This window comes from Entamoeba dispar, genomic scaffold, assembly GCF_000209125.1.
Source record: "Entamoeba dispar SAW760 scf_1105229462897 genomic scaffold, whole genome shotgun sequence".
Taxonomy (NCBI): Eukaryota; Evosea; order Mastigamoebida; family Endamoebidae; genus Entamoeba; species Entamoeba dispar.
In genome coordinates this window covers 1,403-12,478 of record NW_001855422.1, presented here as the reverse complement: position 1 = coordinate 12,478, position 11,076 = coordinate 1,403, and the positions used below count along the sequence as shown (strand labels likewise).

Sequence of the window (11,076 nt, the reverse complement as noted above, 5' to 3'; positions counted from 1 at the left end):
TGATTTTAATATCAAAATTGAATATGAAAAAGAATGAAATTGAAACACTGAAAATACAGAAATAAAGAAGAGTATAATATAATAAACCCTGTAATTATTTCAATTAATGAGATAATAAATGTAGAAAGCATTAAATAATAAAAGAGTTATCAATGAAATCACCAAAGAAGTTAACAATTGTGATAAAAAAAACATAAAGAATGTCATGAAAGATTATTTCAATCACAACTAAAGATACTTTATAGAATTAATTGATAATATAGGATTAGTCTTCAAAGAGTAAGAGAGAATAACTTTATTAACATTCAGTTAATTACTTTTTATTTAATTTATTTTTATTCAGTTGTTTGTAACAAAATAAATAAATAATATTTTGAATCAATAAAGAAATTAAATGTAATGATTTAGTCACTAGCCATAAAATGTACTTCTTTTCTTATTCCTTTGGAATTAAGAATTACTATTTCAACATTATCTCCAGTATGTATGTCTCTTTCACAAGCAGAAGTCATCACATCTCTTGCAATGTTTATTGCTTCTTGCTCTCCTAATGGTTCTGTTCTATCTTTTAATAATGAATCAAGTAATGGATATGCTAACTCTTCTCCACTACCACTACATGAATACTTTCTTTCTTCAAATGATCCAACTGCATCATAATTATAAGTAACTGCTTTCCCTTTACTATTAATTCCAGCTAATAATGAAAATGAATAATATGGGAAGAATCGATGTGAATATAATGTATTTGATAATACTTGTGCTACTGATTCTGTTGACATTTCTTTACCATTTTCATATTTATAATTCTTAATATGTGCTTTGATTTGATCAGTTAATTCTTTCATATCTGCTCTCATTCCACTTCCAGTAAAAATACATTTAGATGTTCTATTCATTAATTAATTTTTTTCTTATAATTTAATTATTAAAGAACAAACAATGGGTATATTTTGGAATCATTTCTTGTTAATATCATATAGTCTCTGCTCATACGTGTATCACTAGCAACCACAACAAAATCTTCTCCTTTAATAACAACACATGTTCTATTAATGAATATATTCTATTTCTTTTATAATAATAATACAAACCCACAATTATCTTCATATGGACTCCATTCATCTTTGCTTTTAGCTTCTCTTACTGGTTGTTGTGTAAACATTTTATTCTTTTCTTTTTTCAAGTTTTTTGTTTTTTTTTGAAGTTTTTATTTTTTTTCTCTTTTTGTTGTTTTTTCAATGGTAATTTTTATTATTTCAAAAAACCATTTAAAAACACAAATTAAAATATTCAAAATGCTTTTCTTACTGTGTTTAATCACATTATCTTATGCACTTGACATTAAAGGAAAGGTTTCTATGATTGGTAAACCAAAACTAATCACTGGTTTGTATAAATTTTCTTTACAAATAATATTAATTTTAGAAACAAAATGGATAATAATGTTGTAGATGATTTTGTTGATGTTTCTATTGTTATTTTGTCCTCTAAACAAAGAATTGTTGTTCCACGATATAAAAATGGGACATTTAATATGTTTGTTAAAAATAATTAATATAAAAACTGAAATTTATATCAATAGAAAGGGATTAGAAGATGGAAAATATCGAATTTATGTTGAAGGACCTCAATTATTAGAAAATGGTGAAGCTGTCGAAATTGTGAATCAAACAATTATATCAAGAAAATATGATAAATACCATAACTCATTAAATCTTGTTGGTCATCCAATAGATTTTACAGAAGTAAAAGATTCATTTGATTATTGGTCACTAATTAAGAATCCAATGATTATTATGGCTTTAGTTTCTTTAGGATTAATTGGATTTTCAAAATTAAGTATGTCAGCAATTGATGAAGAAGAAAGTAGAATGTTAAAACATCCTGATATCATTCTTCCAAATGGTCAACGTGTAGATCCAACAACACTTGTTCCAAAATTTATTAAAAGTTAAATGAATGATTTTTCTTAATAAACAAATTATATTTAATTTTTTAAATATTTCTTTTTACCTTATCTTAATACTCTACTTCCATAGCGTTCTTAGATTGGTTTTGAGTCATTTCTATTTCCTTTATCATTGAATTGAATTTCATATAATTTTGTTGACAAATTATATGTTGTTGTTTTAATTTCTCTAATTGTAATTTTAATGATTCTTCATTAAAATTAAATACTTTCTCATATTGATCCGATTCTAATTCTAAAAATCCATCTAATAACCAAGATAATAATTGTTCTTCAATTGGATATACTAAAAATGTTTTAATTTTACCAATAATAATTGAAGTCATTCTTGATTTAATTATCTGAAATAATTCTTGTGCAATTACAGTAACTTTTATCTGACTAATATTTTCACATAAATTATCTTCTTCTTGAATAGTAATATCTTTTTTAAATTCAACAGAATTAATACATGCATCAAAGTCATCCATTAACTTTTCTAAACATTCCATTTTTAATTTTATAATAAATGATAAATATCCTTGTTTTAAAACATTTAGAAATCCTTCAAATCGAGTTAATCCAATAATTCCATTTTCAATATTATTTGTTTTCATTTCTAATTTAAATAAATCTTCTGGATTTGATTGTGGTATTATTGGATCTTTTGGTAAATCTTTAATGATATTAATACAAATATCAAAAAAACGTTCTATCACTTTACTAACATTTTCAACAGCATTTTGCATTAATGGTTCAATAGCAATTTTTGATATATTCATCACAATTACTCGAGCCGCAAGTTCATCACTTGTTCCCATTCCATATGCTCCTCGAATTTCATCTTCTGTTGGTTCATTAAATTTCATTGTATCTAACTTGTTTTCATAAATTTTTAATACTCGTTGAATTTGTGCACCTCCACATAATTTACAATTATCATTTGACTCTGAATTTGGATTTTCTTCTTGAGCTGTTTGTCCATAAATCATTGGATTAATACCACATTTTCCATTAAGTAAATCTTTAATTGTTTTAGTAAATATTTGAATGAATTTAACACTTCTTTTTCTTAATAATGATGGATCAATATGTGTCATTTCCTTTTCTATTTCAATTATTTCATTTTGTGATTTATTTACAAATCCATTTAATTTATTAAGAGTTGGAATAAGTGCTTCTTTGTATTTCTTTTGTAATAAATTCTCTAGAAATATTTTTACTCGTGGAAATCCTAATTGTTCATGATATTTTATTTCATCAAATCCAATTTCAAGTAATTGACGATAATCATTTATATATGAATCAATAATATAATCTGAAAATTGTTCCATTGGAATATTTCTCTTACATGGTAATGAAATAAAAAATGGTTTTTTATCTCCAATAATTAATTCATCTCCATTTAAATAACTTGAAACTGTTTGACTATCAGTTAATTCTTTTACTCTATTATCAAATTTAGTGTTAATTAAAATAGTTCTATTAAAATTTGGATCAATTTCTTTAACAAGTGGTCTTGAAACTGAATTTGCCCATTCTGTAGTTGATTGTTCTAAACAAACAATTATTCGATTTGGAGGTGTTATAAGTTCTTTTACCATTTTATCTATATTTTCTTTTAATGCTTCATCTCCTCCTAACCTAAACCCAGGAGTATCAATGATTGTTAAATTACTACATCCACTAAATTCAACTCTTAATATCAATGGCTTATTACTTACACTTGTTCTTCCTGCAACATCACATGTTCGAGATACAATTTCTTTACTTAGATATTCTACAGGAATTTCCCTTTCTTCAAAAATTCCATTTTCATTCGCAAAACAACACTTTGGTGTACGTTGTTTTGGGTTATTAGACATTTGTAAATACAATGGTCTACGAGTTCCTATGGTTGATTCAACTACATTAAATTGAAACCCAACAAGTGCTTCAATAAAACTACTTTTTCCATCACTTTGCATCCCAACAACAACTATTTCTGGAGTTTCAATTGGTATTCCAAGACTTGTTGATAAACTTTGTAAATCATTGAATAATGAATGAAGTTTATGAATATTTTGATTTGGATTTGTTAGTTTTTCAACTTCTCTTCGTTCATTCTCACTTTTTTCACGAATTTGTCTATATAACTGATCATCAATTTCTCTTCGTTTTCTTTTTATTCCTCTTTGTATTTGAGGTACTGTGTCTTCATTTGTTTTTTCTTGTTGAGCAACAAACATTTGCATTAACTGTTGTTGCATTTCAGGTGTTAAATTAGAAAATTGAGTTTGTTGAATATTTGATACTGGTTGTTGAATGACTTGACTTTTTCCAACAACAATTTGTTCATTTTCTTTTGGTTGTTGTTTTAGTTGTTGTATTTTTTCTTCAATATTCTTAGACACTTTTTCTAATTGTTCTTCTGATATAATTTCTTCATGTCCCTTCTTCATTTAAAGCTGTCAGTACTTTCTTGTTCTTCTCAGTTAAATACTTTCTCAAGATTATTAAACAATATGAACAGACATTATCAAGTTCATCAAAACTCAAAAAAAAAAACGTTATAAATAACAATTTATAAACTAAATGAAGACGTGGTTAAAAATAATGATGAGTTGTATTCCATCAAAAAACAGAAAATAAGAGAAGGAATTTGAAGCAAAAAGAATAGAAGGAAATAAAAAAACACTTCTAATCATTCTCGTGAGTCACTCCAAAAACTTAAGAGGGTTTTTAGATGAAATACAATTAAATCTTATTTGCAAAACATGTCATCCACAAACGAAAATATTCCTCAACCAATAGTTCGTGATATTAAACTATGTCAAAACGAACATATTCCAACAAAGGTATATAAAACAAGTAATGAAGCAAGTATAGCTGCTGCGCATGAAATTATTGAATTAATTAAAGCTAAAAATGGACATGCAGTATTAGGACTAGCTACAGGATCAACTCCAACTGCTATTTATGCTGAACTCATTAGAGCAAATAAGGCTGGAGAAGTATCTTTTAAAGATGTAATAACATTTAATCTTGATGAATATTATCCAATGAAACCAGATCAAATTCAGTCATATCATAAATTTATGAATGAAAATTTGTTTGATCATATTGATATTGATAGAAAGAATATCCATATTCCAGATGGAACTCTTCCCACTGATAAAATTGAAGAGTTCTGCTTAAATTATGAAAAACAAATTAAAGAGGCTGGTGGAATTGATATACAAATCTTAGGTATTGGACGTTCTGGTCATATTGGATTTAATGAGCCAGGATCTCCAATTACTTCTATCACAAGAAAAATTTACTTAGATAGAATTACTCGTTTAGATGCATCAGGTGATTTCTTTGGAATTGAAAATGTTCCACTTCAAGCTATTACTATGGGTGTTGGAAGTATTATGTCTGCTAAAAGAATTTTATTGCTTGCATTTGCAGAAGGTAAAGCTAAAATTATTGCTCGAGCTATTGAAGGAGAATCAACTGAGTTATGTGCAGCATCTTTATTACAAAGACATCCAAATACTACTGTTTTTATTGATGAACCTGCTTCTAGTGAATTAACTTATTATAAGAATCCATGGAGTTTAACATTGAAAGATAGTACATTAAATATTCAATATGATAAAGCATTAATTAAGAAAGCTGTTGTTTGGTTAAGTAAGGAATGTAACAAACCAATTTTAAGTTTACAAGAAGAAGATTATTATCAACACCATCTCAACGCTCTTTTAGAACAATGTGGAAGTGCTGAAAGTGTTAACTTATTTGTTTTCCAATCTATTCAAGATGCTATTACTGGATGGCCAGCTGGAAAAAGAATTAAACCAACAGAACGAGCATTAAAAGTGTTTGATCATCCAACATTAAATAAGAAATCATTATATGATTCATCATTATCAAATCATAAAAGAATTTGTGTCTTTTCACCACATCCTGATGATGATGTTATTTCTATGGGAGGAACAATTGCTCGTTTATGTGAACAAGGAAATGAAGTTCATACTGTCTATGAAACTAGTGGAGCAATTGCTGTGTGGGATGATGACGTCAAGAGATTGACACATTTCGCTTGTTTATATTCTAAATTAATTGGGGCTAATACTGAATTGTTTGAATCAAAAGCTAAAGAATATAGTGAATTCTTTAAGACTAAAAGTTGTGAAAGTGGATTTAGAGATAATGAAGAAATTCTTGAAATTAAAAGGGTTATTAGAGAAAGTGAAGCTGTTGATGCAAGTGTTCATGCTGGAGTTAAAAGAGAAAATGTTCATTTGTTGAATTTACCATTTTACCAAACAGGAAAGACTGGTAAAAAACCAGTTGGACAAGACGATATTGATATTGTTAAAAAAGTTCTTAAACAAGTTAAACCTGAAATCGTATTTGCTGCTGGTGATTTAAGTGATCCACACGGAACTCATAGAAAATGTACTCGTGTTGTTTTGAAGGCTTTAGAACAATTAGAAAATGAAGGAGAAGAATGGGTAAAACAATGTGAGATTCTTCTTTACAGAGGAGCATGGCAAGAATGGGAAATTGAACGTGCTGATCTTATTGTTCCAATGAGTCCACAAGAAGTTGTTTTCAAAAGACTTGTTACTTTCAAACACCAATCACAAAAAGATCTTCCATTATTCCCAGGAGCTGATCCAAGAGAATTTTGGCAAAGAGCTGAAGAAAGAAATAGAAATACCGCTGAACTCTTGTCTAAGTTGGGATTTGCTCATTTTGCTGCTGCTGAAGCTTTCGTAAGATATGACAAATCCATGTCTATTTAAAAAAGTCCCTTCAATTTAATTTTTTCTCTTCTTTCTTATTATTTTTTCTTTTTGGTATTGTTATCATCACATGGTTTTTGTCAAATATGAAAGATAATTTTTTTATATGAAAAACTGAATTTCTAGTATTCAATATTTTTATTGATAGTCAATAGAAACTAACAACAAATGTAAATGTGAAAGAAATAAAATCTCAAAGATTGAATTAATGATAAGAATGTTATAAGTTAATATTCAATTAAATGGAGAAAATAAAGAAATACTAACCTTAAAATAAGAAAAAAAATTAAAAGATAACAAAAAAATAAATGAAAGAAGGGAATTGAATTTAAATGGTTTTATTTAAGAACTTTCTCTTATTGAAACACATCCACCACTTATCACATTTCTTTGGGTCATTCTTAAAAACAACTTGAGCTAATCTTAATCCAGTTTCGTTTCTAATAGCTGTCATATATTGTCTAACAACTTCTTTCTCTGTTGCTTTTAATGGCTCAACAATACCACCAAGACAGAATTTTCCATCACCTGGAAGTGCAAAATTTTCAATAGCCAAAGAGTATGCCATTTTTTCACATTCAACTTTAGTATGTCCATTAAACTATTTAATAATTATTAATCATTCTTTTTATGAACTTATGAAGTTAACAAACTTGTAATAAAAGTGATTGAATATAGAAAATCAAATAAACTAACAACTTATCTGCTTCACAAGTTGACATATCAAAATTCTTATAGAAAACATTTGCTTTGTAATAAGTTATTGCTTCATCAACAATATCCATGTCATCTCCTTTTAATAAAAATTTAGGATTAACTTTAACTTTAGTTTTAAATTGCATTAATGGGAAATTACCAGCTGTTTGGACAATATCTTTGTCAAGAACAGAGTGATAAGCTCCAGATTTTTTCATAATAATCTTATCTTGTTTGGCAATTGTGGTCATTTTAGTTTATTTTTTAGTTCTTTCTTTTTAAAAGTTCACCTCCTTCATCTTTTTTTCCTTTTTTTTAGTTCATTAAATATGTTATATATATCATAAATATCTTTTGAAGATTTTGGGAGTTTTCTCCATTATTCCAAAACCTTTTTGGTGAATATCAAATTAAAGGGGATTTTAGTTTTATATCAAAAAGTGATAAAAATGAGAAGGGATAATAAATTAAATAAATTAAGAAGTGAACAGACGGTATTTTAGGTATTTGTTCATCTACTAAACTGATGCCATGATGACGATATTAGAAAATGCAATGATGACAATTATCAATAAAGTGACTAATAAGAATTTAGCTTGTGGGGGTTCAACCACTTCAAGGGCAGGACGTTTTGTGATGAAAGACTTACCATCTGCACTTTTAATCATATCTTTAAATTTCAAGATAGCAATTAGTTAGTTTAAATAATTTGGTTCATAGTTTTGTTATCATTGAAATAAATGGTGAATTTTGACCAGTAAAGAATCACTTTTGAGAGAATAGAATATTTACTAATACAAATAGTATTTATCTAACGGTTTTCAAGAGATGAAAAAAAAGAAGACTCAGATGTAGTTTTCATAAGAAAGGTGTATAAAAGAAAATAAAACAATAAAGTTAAAAGAATAAGAGAAAGTAAGTAATGAAGAAGAAGACCAATCAAAATTAAATGAAGAAAGAAGAAAGATAAAACAAGAACTGAGAAAAGAACTTAGAAAATAGAAAATAAATAAAAAGAAGAGATGGAGAAGAAGGATAATATTGAAAAAACACTTATGAGTATTATAGAGAATATTAAGAAAAATAGAAAGCTTGTTGACCAAAATATAAGTAATTTAAGTATTGTATTTAATATTATCAGAGAAAATATTGAAAATATTAATGGAGAAAACGTTGAAACAATTATCAAAGAAACAATCAAAACAATTGATAATAATAAAGAAGTAGAACAACTTAATGTTATTGGGATTGCAATTTGTACATATTGTTTACCAGTTATTAAAAAGGAGAAAATAATTAATTTAATAGTAGATTACGTTAAAACATTTCCTAATGAATTTGAAACAGAAGCACTTATTTCCTTGACAATTGTTATTTACGAATTTATGATTATGACAGGAAATAAAACTATTAATAAACAATATTATTTTGGATATTCAAATATGGTATTAAATAAATATTCAACAAATGAGGATATTGTTGAATATTCAATGAGATTATTATGTAGAATAATTAAAGGAGATGGAGTATTAATAACAAATATTGTTGATAAACAAATTTGGACAATGTTAATGACAATTAGTGGAAAATATTACAATAACAATCAAATACAAAAGTATTTATTAAGAATACTTAATCAAATTATTAGTAATTTAACTATTAAAGAAAATAAAGAACTTATTATTCAATATTATTTAAATCGAATTAAAGAATCAGAAGGAGAAATAAAAGAATTGTTGTATAATGGAATATATTATTGCACTAAACAAAGTATCAATAATAATGATTTTATTAATTCGATTCTCCAAATTATTGGTGAAGAATTAAAAGAAGATAAAGAAAATAATTCAATTATCATTAGTAATTGTTTTGGAATATTAAATAATCTTCAAGAACAACAAATTGATATTTTTATAATTTCAACAATCATTGATAACATTATTCAATTAACTTTAAAATATATGAATGATATTGTTATTCAAAAATATGGAATACATTTAATTCGATTATCAAGTTTTAATGATAAGTTTCATTCTAATGAATCATTACTTTCACTTCGAGAGTCTATTACATTATACAAAACAGAAAATCAAATACTTGAAGATACTTGTGTAATTTGTTACAACTTATATTTAAATGAAGAAAATATAGAAAAGAAAGAAAATATTAAAACACTTGTTAATTTAATCAAAGAAACTAATTCAACTAATAAAATCATTTATGCAATATGGTATGCATTATCAAACCATCTTACTTTGAATTTTGTTCATTGATTTTTTTACTTATTATTTATTTCTTCTTTTAATTGTTATCCTTTTCAATTTGATGGTATTATTTTAAATTTTCATCTATTTAAATTAAATCATCTTCTTTTTGAAGTCTTTATGATTAATATAAGAGTTTGATTAGAGTAGAAATATACACCATTGTTTGTGAATGATGTCTTATATAATTCTGTTTTTTTTGTAATATTTATTTCATTTATGTTACTTATTTTATTCTTTTTTATTTCATTTATATTTCTTCTTGAGTATATTATTGAGGTATCATGAAATATATATTGATATATTTGATTTGTATATTTATTCATTTCTATCAATAATCATTTTTATTTGTTTTTCATAAAAAATGTTATTTATATTATTATTTCTTTGTTATAACAATACAAATCATCTATTTTATATTAATTTCATTGAATTGTTCTCTTATAATGTTATTGAAATGTTTAATTATTTTTAATAAATATTTTTCATCTAATTTGGTCAATTTATTATTATAAACAAATTTATTATTTAATTTATTTTGTACATTCTTTTTATATAATATTCTATCAATTATATCATATATTTCCATTAATTCAATTATAATTATATCAAATATCAAATTAAATATATTTTTAAATAAAACAAATATAATATATATTTCATTTATTATCAACATTTTATACATAATTTTATAAATTATAATATTATTGATTCAATTTTCTTGTATCATTTTGTTAGTTAATAACTATTAATTATTATTAGAATAAATGAATGAAATATCAATGATATAATTTGATAAATAATAAGAATATTTAATAAATGATATTCAATAAATAAATTATTTCTCTTTCATTTTTAAACATTGAGTTGTTCTTATTATTATTTTTAGCATTATGAATAAAAAATGATGATAAATCATAAAATGAAAATAAAATAAAATGAATAAAATAATTATTATTAAATAAATGAGAGATAATATGATATTATTTGAATTATAATAATATGATATTCATAAATTATATTATTTATTATTTTTTATATTTCTTAATTTCATTACTTCTTTATTGTTAATTTATTTTTGTGTGTGTTTATTGGTTTGTTAATTTTGTTTTATTTAATTGTTTGTGTTGTTAGTTTATTCTTTACATTCTATGGATGGTGTTTTATTTTATTTTCATTCTAATTAGTTGTTGTTGTTATTTTATATTATTTATATTTTATTGATGTATTTATCTTGTTACTTCTCCTATTATCGTTTATTTCTCTGGTTATGTTATTATTTTATTCTTTATTTACGTTACTCACTTTTCTATTATTTTCTATTAATAATTTACATTTATTAGTTATTGATGTATTCAATATGTTAATCACTTATGAAATATATAAACAT

General features: G+C 24.7%; 6 protein-coding genes across 6 annotated transcripts, besides 21 other annotated features; 3 read left to right on the top strand and 3 right to left on the bottom strand.

The window, feature by feature from the left end:
• Positions 1-45: part of a microsatellite that runs on past the window's edge.
• Positions 46-153: 108 nt separating this feature from the next.
• Positions 154-322: a repeat region.
• A 32-nt stretch (positions 323-354) lies between these two features.
• Positions 355-375: a sequence feature (AT_rich).
• Positions 376-404: 29 nt separating this feature from the next.
• EDI_063900 (proteasome subunit beta type-1, putative) lies at positions 405-1,165 on the bottom strand (the record flags this gene model as incomplete). The annotated part of the gene is made up of 3 exons (XM_001740394.1): positions 405-891; positions 942-1,049; positions 1,095-1,165. The coding sequence occupies 3 exons, from the start codon at positions 1,163-1,165 to the stop codon at positions 405-407; spliced, it is 666 nt and encodes a 221-aa protein (XP_001740446.1).
• Positions 898-933: a sequence feature (AT_rich).
• Positions 1,165-1,239: a microsatellite.
• Positions 1,240-1,298: 59 nt separating this feature from the next.
• Positions 1,299-1,958, top strand: EDI_063890 (uncharacterized protein; the record flags this gene model as incomplete). Its single annotated transcript, XM_001740393.1, has 3 exons — positions 1,299-1,389; positions 1,455-1,539; positions 1,586-1,958. The coding sequence occupies 3 exons, from the start codon at positions 1,299-1,301 to the stop codon at positions 1,956-1,958; spliced, it is 549 nt and encodes a 182-aa protein (XP_001740445.1).
• Positions 1,545-1,566: a sequence feature (AT_rich).
• Positions 1,940-2,008: a sequence feature (AT_rich).
• Positions 2,009-2,022: 14 nt separating this feature from the next.
• Positions 2,023-4,392, bottom strand: EDI_063880 (interferon-induced GTP-binding protein Mx2, putative; the record flags this gene model as incomplete). The annotated part of the gene is made up of 1 exon (XM_001740392.1): positions 2,023-4,392. One exon carries the CDS (start codon positions 4,390-4,392, stop codon positions 2,023-2,025), a length of 2,370 nt encoding a protein of 789 aa, XP_001740444.1.
• Positions 2,462-2,491: a sequence feature (AT_rich).
• A 315-nt stretch (positions 4,393-4,707) lies between the features above and the next one.
• On the top strand, positions 4,708-6,726 carry EDI_063870 (glucosamine-6-phosphate isomerase, putative; the record flags this gene model as incomplete). The annotated part of the gene is made up of 1 exon (XM_001740391.1): positions 4,708-6,726. The coding sequence occupies one exon, from the start codon at positions 4,708-4,710 to the stop codon at positions 6,724-6,726; it is 2,019 nt and encodes a 672-aa protein (XP_001740443.1).
• A 268-nt stretch (positions 6,727-6,994) lies between these two features.
• Positions 6,995-7,036: a sequence feature (AT_rich).
• Positions 7,037-7,054: 18 nt separating this feature from the next.
• On the bottom strand, positions 7,055-7,673 carry EDI_063860 (uncharacterized protein; the record flags this gene model as incomplete). The annotated part of the gene is made up of 2 exons (XM_001740390.1): positions 7,055-7,327; positions 7,380-7,673. The coding sequence occupies 2 exons, from the start codon at positions 7,671-7,673 to the stop codon at positions 7,055-7,057; spliced, it is 567 nt and encodes a 188-aa protein (XP_001740442.1).
• Positions 7,674-7,881: 208 nt separating this feature from the next.
• Positions 7,882-7,902: a sequence feature (AT_rich).
• A 382-nt stretch (positions 7,903-8,284) lies between these two features.
• Positions 8,285-8,445: a microsatellite.
• On the top strand, positions 8,445-9,695 carry EDI_063850 (uncharacterized protein; the record flags this gene model as incomplete). Its single annotated transcript, XM_001740389.1, has 1 exon — positions 8,445-9,695. One exon carries the CDS (start codon positions 8,445-8,447, stop codon positions 9,693-9,695), a length of 1,251 nt encoding a protein of 416 aa, XP_001740441.1.
• Positions 9,039-9,122: a sequence feature (AT_rich).
• Positions 9,684-9,732: a microsatellite.
• Positions 9,733-9,893: 161 nt separating this feature from the next.
• Positions 9,894-9,944: a microsatellite.
• A 29-nt stretch (positions 9,945-9,973) lies between these two features.
• Positions 9,974-10,071: a sequence feature (AT_rich).
• Positions 10,072-10,146: 75 nt separating this feature from the next.
• Positions 10,147-10,395: a sequence feature (AT_rich).
• Positions 10,396-10,424: 29 nt separating this feature from the next.
• Positions 10,425-10,530: a sequence feature (AT_rich).
• Positions 10,531-10,603: 73 nt separating this feature from the next.
• Positions 10,604-10,637: a microsatellite.
• A 65-nt stretch (positions 10,638-10,702) lies between these two features.
• Positions 10,703-10,826: a microsatellite.
• Positions 10,827-10,847: 21 nt separating this feature from the next.
• Positions 10,848-10,908: a microsatellite.
• A 1-nt stretch (position 10,909) lies between these two features.
• Positions 10,910-11,044: a microsatellite.
• Between the last annotated feature and the right edge of the window lie 32 nt (positions 11,045-11,076).